The sequence below is a fragment of the Gymnodraco acuticeps genome, unplaced genomic scaffold (assembly GCF_902827175.1).
Source record: "Gymnodraco acuticeps unplaced genomic scaffold, fGymAcu1.1, whole genome shotgun sequence".
Lineage (NCBI taxonomy): Eukaryota > Metazoa > Chordata > Actinopteri > Perciformes > Bathydraconidae > Gymnodraco > Gymnodraco acuticeps.
Genome location: NW_022990722.1, coordinates 710,829 through 718,942, shown reverse-complemented (window position 1 = coordinate 718,942; position 8,114 = coordinate 710,829). Strand labels below are relative to the sequence as shown.

Genomic DNA, 8,114 nt, shown 5'->3' with positions numbered 1-8,114 from the left:
GATACATATGTATGATGTACAACCATGTATAGATACATTTCATTTTTTGTAATAATGGCAATTCTGCTTCTATTAAGTTGTTAATTGTGAGCATGAATGTCTATAAACTCTTTAACAAAAAAAGAAATACAAAATGGTGCGGTTGTGTAGTAATTATCTGGATAATAGCAGCAGGGTTGTGCTCTAAATGAGACCCAATAATTTCCTGTCATTTGATAAAATCAATACTTTCCTACTCAGCAGCAGTAATGCCCATTTAACATGAATACCAGTTCCATGGCACAGCCTAGTGTCCTTAAGTGGTACTGCAGGCTCCATTATAGAGTGAAACAAAGAAAACTCATTACAATTAAGGAGTTGTAAACGTTTTACGCTAACGCTATATTACAATTTATTTAGCTAACGATTTTAAGCGACGTACTTACATTTCCATAACGTAGAAATGCCTACTGGAGCAATTTGGGTTTAGTGCCCAAGAACACCTCATTATGTTGACTTCAGGGGCTGGAAAGCGAATTACTGACACTGAGAAGTCAATACGTCTTTTTGTCTTTATAAATAACAACAGAAACTTGACCTACCCGTTATGTTATCTTATTTATCAAGTTTGTAAAGAAACCCTCGTCACAGTCCATGGTCACGTGATTCAGGCGTAACTGCGTCAAGGCGTATCCTGAACAGGTGGAATTAAACCCGGAAGTGAGATGCTCGTCACAAAGATGGTGTCCTCCTCTGCGTAATGCCAGATAAACAAAAGAATATGAGAAAAAAATCACATAATGTCTCAGCGACTAGATGAAATGTTTGGTCTTTGAATGTCTGGTCACTGCTGATAAATAATAAACAGCCTCTGACTGCACCATGGATATGAACAGAGCCTACGGAGGCTCCTATACGGTGAGACCTGTTTACTTTTTAAGGGTTTTGTAATACTTGTAATACTAATTTACTTTCTCCCAATGATGGGTGTTGAAAAAAACGTACATGGCTGTGTATGTACATTATTTGCCTTTTCACGCCTAATGTTTTTTGCATATTGTAGACAACGAGATACCCTAACGTCGCTGTATGTTAGAAGCCGGTAGAAAGTGAAAACATAATTTTAGTAACAGTAAAGCTCAAATTAAGTTGTACGTATAGTTTGTACAACTGTATGCAACATAACCTAATGTATTTCATGTTTTTGTTCCTTAGGATAATCTTATTGGGACTTTACTTGCCATTTTTGGAAATGTGCTTGTCAGCATCTCCCTCAGTATTCAGGTACAGGCCTCTGTTCAAACATTTCTCTTAAAGTGTTTACTATGCCATCCTAGCAAACTGTAATATTAAAGTGAATATCTACCTTCAGGGAGCACTATTAACTTCTTGTCCACCGGCCAAATGGCTACTCAATGTTGCAGTTTTACCAGCTACACAAATTATTAGATAATATTGCTTGTCAGTGATACACATCTAGCAGCTGCTTGCACATTTAACCAGTATTTGGACAGAATATGGTGCTACTTTGGTGCAGGTCTCTTATATGGAACAGTTTAGTTAATCTAACTTCTGTGTGTCAGGTCCTCTGATGTCCACATAACAATAACCCTCTCAAAAAGCTGCTATATAGTATTATCAACCTTTAATTGAAACTTATATGGAAGCAATCATATACAATTATCAATGTTTAACACATTGAGTTGGTCCCTGATAGATTGACAATCCTATTTGTTCTAATTTGTACTATCTCTAATGCTAAACCATTTTGCCTTGAGTGTTTGGTTTAAGTCTCCTCTACATGTTTGCCTTGTCTTAACTTAGTAAACGGAACTTTACCCTGCACGCCTTTCACTCTCAGAAATATAGCCATGTGACGTTGGCAGGAACCAAGGACCTGCGTGCCTTCTACCACACCAAAACCTGGTGGTGTGGTTTTGTACTGACATGCCTCGGGGAAGGAGCCAACTTCATTTCTTATGCCTTCGCCCCCCTCGCACTGGTAGCACCTCTAAACGCTGTGTCAGTACTTAGTAAGTATTTGTTTTACTTATATTTTAGTAGTAAATGTTCTGCTTATTGTTATCTGCCAGAGAAATTAATAAAAGCAGTCTCAAATGCATGCATAAATTAAAAGGGAAATATTTATTAACCTCCTCCTTTTCTTCTCAGCAAGCTCAATTTTGGGCCTTATTTTCCTGCGTGAGAAATCCAAGCCAAAGGACTTTGCAAGTAAGCTCAGCAAATGTGTGTTAGTGAAGATACATACATGCAAATAACATGGAATGTGTGCCAATGCATTTAAATGTTCAATTCGCCTCATGCCAAACTTGACTAACAAGATACTGCCTGATAAGCTGCTAAAGTTTAATGACGGAAGTAACAAAGTCAAAAGATGTTTATGTACAGGACATATTTTGTTGAAAATATAGTTTTGTGAGTGAAAATGTAAAAAATAATTGTCTAATTAGAGTTCAATGTTGTGTATAAATGTCTATTCCATGTTCATTCATAGTAAATGTCCTAACACTGTTATGTTATTCCAGAGCGCTATGGGCTGTCCTTCCTGGGCTGTCTCCTAACTATAGGAGGAACATATCTATTTGTAGCATTTGGACCAAACTCTCATGAAAAACTCAAAGCAGAGAACATTGTGAATCACCTTGTAGGATGGCCTGTTCTCTTGTATCTGGTAAGACATTTTAATTACATTTTTTAAGTTGAAAAAGTACAGGGGTCCATCTACAGTTGACTCAATTGGCCTCAGACATATGTGTCTCTACAATTTGCCAAATTCAGGTTGTAATTTACATACCAGGAAGTTGGGCAATGAAGAGTCACACGTGAGTCATTAAGGTTAGGGTTATTTCATAGAAACATCTCACGGAGGTATTAAGAGGATATTCACTCCTGTATTGTCACAAACACTGCATACTTATTTAATGTTCCAAGTGGTAATAGCCTCTTAAGTCATAAATACATCCTTTTAAGCCAAACACAGTGGACAACAGTGTTAGCAAAATGGAACAGTATGTCCAAGTAGTTAACACTGGATGAGAGACAAACGGAGGGATACTTTCTTTAAAACACTACAAGCGGCAGCAACAAATATACTCTTCCATATTATGGTATTAAACAAATGTCCCAGCTCCCTCTACCGTTGTTGTTGTTATGTAGCACAAAGATTTGTTTCTAGCTGTGATCCACAAAGGACTGCAGAGCTTCCTGTTCCATGTTTATTTGCTGTTAATTTCCTGTTTATTGTTTCTAACCCCCTCATTGACAGCTCCTGGAGATCATCACGTTCTGCCTGCTTTTATACTTCTACAAACAGCGCAATGCTAACTCCCTCATTAATATTCTGATGCTGGTCGCTCTATTGGGTGAGTGTCTCTCATTAAAGCCTGTCAATTTAATACCGCCACGCTGTTTACCATATTTCATTACAATATTAGAATCACAATTCCCTCATGGTTAATGTTTGAAATGCATTTGAGCTTTTGTGAAAAAAATGTTGGTTTGTTTTGTATTTAATTGTGCCGTTCTTTCTACCTTTTATGCACAGGCTCGGTCACAGTCATCACAGTGAAGGCGGTGTCAGGCATGTTGGTTCTCACATTCGAGGGCACCATGCAGCTGGACTACCCGATCTTTAGTGTCATGTTTGTGTGTATGGTGGCTTCAGTGGTCTTCCAGGCTAGGTGAGTGAACATCACAGATAAAGAGTTTACTGAGTCTGAGGTTGTGTTTTTCATAACAGATGTTATAGTTTAACTTTAGGTGATCAGAACTAAGTGAAGGTCTTTCAATAGGTTTTATTAAATCAATGCTGATTTTATATTTTGTTGTCTTCTATTGCCTTTTTTAGTTTCCTCTCCCAAGCTTGTAAGCTGCATGACTCCTCTCTGATCGCCAGTTTCAACTACATCCTCTCTACCGTCTTGGCTGTGGTAGCTGGTGAGTTATTATCCACAGCTAATAATCTGTTTTGACTGGAAGCTTTAAATCTGACGGTTATTGACCGGTGTTTGCATATTACTGCCTGACACACACAAACAAATGCAACGCCCTGGAGCCTGGCGAAACGGGTCGTATCCGCTAGAGTTCTCTATATTATATCTGCTCTCTGATAACACAGAGAGTTGCAAGCAGCTATTGTCTGAGATCGCATGATGTAGTATTGTTAGATGTGCCAAGAGCAAGGACTGTCTTAGGTAAGACAGCTTTTATGTGCGCAGCTCCATTTGCTTGGAACTGAGCAATCTCATTCCTCTGCATGTTTTTAAAGCTAGGCTAAATGAAATGCTCGTTGATACTATGGCCACTTGTAAATGTCTATAACTATGTAAATGTATCCTGTAAATATAATGTATAATGTCCTTTATTGTTTTATGTTTCATGTGGAACCTATATGCTGCAGGGCTCCCTTGAAAAAGAGGTCTATGATCTCAATGGGACCAATCTGGTTAAATAAAGGTTTGAAATGAAATCATATAGACGTGGCCGACACGGAAACGCAGATAACGATAACGGGTCCCAAGGTGGGTAGATCTGCGGACGCAATGGCTCTGTGATTACGCTCAATACGATCATTTCCTGATAACGAAAATACTAACGGGCTGTCTTCTTATATTATTATATAGAGTCGTTATTCATTTGTTTTAAAGCTCAATAAATAACAAAGAAGACCTTTGACCGGCACTTTTATAATTTTGTCTGGAAGATTTAAACTTTAGCGGACATGTTGACCGGAAACTCTGCCGCACGGTTCCCTCGTCCCTTGGAAGAGGCGGAGAGGTGGGTGTTTTTCATCTGCTGGTGGGCTACCGGGGAGATATACAGCAGGAGCACACGCTTGCCTCGGGGAGGGAGAAAAAGAGCCAGAGCCCTGGCCCCTGCCTCTCCCCACCTCGGCTGCGAAATCCACTTCGGAGAATAAACAGAAGGGCAACCATGCATGCTCGTGAAGTATTCTTCGCTGCTTTTGGTGTATTTTGTGGCGGAAGTACAGCGCCACTTACAGGCCCGGCATATGTACTACAGCGTCTCCAGCGGGTCGAGCGGTCTCGTGTGGACGGAAGACTTTTTTGATATCGAATTCGGTTCGTTTTCGTTACCGTCTCCGTTCTGATTTGCAATGTTTTCCTGCTTAACCCCATTAGAGTCAACAAATATTCTTCTGTTTTTTTCAGGTGCTGTGTTCTACCTAGAGTTCAATAAAGAAGACATCCTTCACATCTGCATGTTTTTGTTGGGGTGAGTAATCGTCCATCATAGGTCTTTCTGACAGACATTTTGAAATGTCACAGTAGGTCAAGCACACTTTTTAATAATAAAGGAAAATGATGGCTGGATTCAATTTAACTCCTTTAGTTTCCTGGTATTGTGCATGCTGAAACCATCTTGTAGTAGTAACACCTGTGCTTTTCCTACTACATGTTAAAATGTCTGCTCCGTGAAAGGCCTGTGAAGTTATTTTTAATGGTATAGACAAATATCCAAGAAAACAGACATTTGATGTAATTCAATTATGGGTGACTTGCATTAAAGAATTGTACACATATTTTGTGCTTTCTACAGATCTGCATTCTGTTTCCTTGGAGTGTTTCTCATCACCAAAAACAGGAAAAAGACAAAGAACTTTGAGCCATATGTGACTATGAACATGGTTAATGGTTTGTATACAATTTTACTTAAATAATAGAAAATTGTAAATATTGATATTTAAAGATTTGTACAAATTGACTGTTTACTGATTTCTACTATAGCCTGGCATACTTGTTAACACTTCCCAAAAGTTCCATTGCAAGTTCATCATTCAGTGTCTTTATTTTAACTACAATGTCCTTACTTGAAACTTATCCTACCTTACCTCCCATCATCAGGAGTCCCAACTATTCATGACAAAGGCCTGGTTGTTCAGCCAGACTCCAGTGGCTCTTTCTCCTATGGAGCCCTGGTCAACAATGATGGAGCTGCTCCTGCTACACATTCGGTCAACCTGGAACTAACACCGGCCCGCTCCAGGTCCACTGAAGCATCTCATGGCCAGCCAGACCTAAAGAGAGATTAAGACAGAGTATTTTCCCCTTCATTCAACAAAAAGACAACATACAAGGAGCTTGGAAGGCCATGATGGGTATGTTCAGCTCTTTTCACATGTACTCTGGGCCAACCTCCAGCCCAGTAGAGGGTGTTAACTGGGTGCCTTACACTCCCATTCACATGCTTTGCTTTCTATAATCTCTTCACCAAAACCTGACCATAAGTAGCATTCCTTTTTGAGAAGATGTCGGCTGTTATCATTCCAAAATGAAGAGAGGAAACCTGAAGCTGCTGGATGTTTTATTGGATTCACAGCAGAGCAGATGTTGTGCCTTGGAGCTTACTGCCTTCACCGTGTTAGAATGGAGATCTAACGACTCACTCCCATGACTGTTAAGCTATTCTTCGCTCATTAATGACGACATTAAGGGGTCTGTTCCTCCATTGTGGGTTTTGAAGTTACTCCTCAACATTATAAAATATAGCTGCAGACTTGCCAATTAACTTTTTGACCTTAAATATCTGCATCTAACTTTTTATTATGTGAGCGGTTTTTACTCCGCAATGTTGCCTCCTGTTGTAGGAATTTCATTGTATTACTACTTTCCTGATGTGACCAAACAATGGGGGCACATTTTCTAATTTATTATAATGTATTTATCTATTGAAGTTAGCTCTTAGTGTGCCTTAACAAGTCGCAGTACTCTGGAAGTTACTGTAATAACTGAGGTGTTACATGACCCAGGAGGGTAATTCAAGCATTACTGTAGCAGTTTAGTTGTAAACAAAAAGCTACTGTATTCTGTGTATTGAAATCTGAAACCATTGAAAAGAAGGTGGTCACTCAAAAAGAAGGGAATTCAATCATACAAGCCTCTTGAAATTACTGATGAACTGTACAACTATTTAAATGTGAACTGTAAGTTTAAGGTTGGGTAGTCTACTGTTTGTGTACATTTTGAAAATAATTTTGCTGTCCTTTTTAACCTGATAACCTTGAAGTTTATGATGACAAACAAATCAAGAAATAAAAGTTAACATTTGCATATACATTTTGTTAATTATGTTTTAGGAAATGTAACCTTCCATCAAAATGTTACAAAGATAATTCTGCGGTTTGTGAATCATCATTTATTATTAAACTTGACAAAAAAAACACTCCATAATGATTGGATAGACTCCTCTACATACTGTATGTACTGCATTTCTGCACTGTTAAAAAAGAAGAACCTTTCCACAGTATTCATCATGTAGTAATTGTAGTTATGTCGCTTGTGGTTTGTTGTGTGTGCAAAAAGTCATTACATCCCTGTATAAACCAGCCAGTCTTAACAAAACTGCCGTTAATGGAACCTAAACTGTCCAGTCAAATGTCTAGCTTTTTTTCCTTGTGAATGAAATGCAATGTTGTGTCAAACTTAATGCAACCTAATTCTGATATACTATATATCAAAAGTTTTAACTCTGAGAATTGATGAAAAAACAACGTTTTCTCAGTTTTAATCAATGTAAATAATACTAACTAACTAACTTACCATATACTGCCCATCTTTTCTGTCCGAACTGATGATTGATTTAACGATAAATGAAAAACAAAAATATATAACTCACTGCATTGTCAGACAACAGTCATAAACTGTGTCATAGCACACTGTATCAATCTGCCAGAAAGATAACCTTTCAGAGATGTAAAGAGATAACATTCACCTTAGAAAATTGCACTACAGCATTCTTTTGAAGTTATAATCATCAATTCTGCAATTTGGTGTGTGAAAAAACCTACTGACCTACCTGGCTACTTTTGACATGCTGTTGCTTCACGTTGCTTGAAAAAAAAACTGAAACACTTGCAGAACAATTGAAGTACCTTATTTTGTGTAGGCCTATGAATGCAACAGGTGGTGTATCAGATATTTTAACTTGAATCTAACTAGAAGTATAACAATGTGAGTAACTCGTGTTTACTCACTTTATGTTGTGATTGACCCACTTTTGGATGCTTGTCCTTGTCAGATTAAAGCATAGTTTCCCAGCAGAAACCTATGTGACACTTCTCTGCTCAGTCGCCACCAATCTTGAAGCGGAGCATC

General features: G+C 38.3%; 1 protein-coding gene across 1 annotated transcript; it reads left to right on the top strand.

Moving 5' to 3' along the window:
• Positions 1 to 661: 661 nt before the first annotated feature.
• nipal3 (NIPA like domain containing 3) lies at positions 662 to 7,356 on the top strand. The gene is made up of 11 exons (XM_034231681.1): positions 662 to 897; positions 1,195 to 1,263; positions 1,841 to 2,012; positions 2,152 to 2,211; positions 2,526 to 2,671; positions 3,266 to 3,362; positions 3,545 to 3,680; positions 3,848 to 3,936; positions 5,172 to 5,235; positions 5,560 to 5,654; positions 5,865 to 7,356. The coding sequence occupies exons 1-11, from the start codon at positions 862 to 864 to the stop codon at positions 6,050 to 6,052; spliced, it is 1,152 nt and encodes a 383-aa protein (XP_034087572.1). The 5' UTR covers positions 662 to 861; the 3' UTR covers positions 6,053 to 7,356.
• Positions 7,357 to 8,114: the final 758 nt, after the last annotated feature.

Excerpts from the sequence above, each read along its gene's own strand:
- nipal3 (XM_034231681.1), top strand. The coding sequence starts at position 862 with ATGGATATGAACAGAGCCTACGGAGGCTCCTATACG. Across the intron at positions 1,264-1,840 it reads GCATCTCCCTCAGTATTCAG|AAATATAGCCATGTGACGTT; the intron begins GTACAGGCCTCT and ends TTTCACTCTCAG. Across the intron at positions 2,672-3,265 it reads GGCCTGTTCTCTTGTATCTG|CTCCTGGAGATCATCACGTT; the intron begins GTAAGACATTTT and ends CCTCATTGACAG.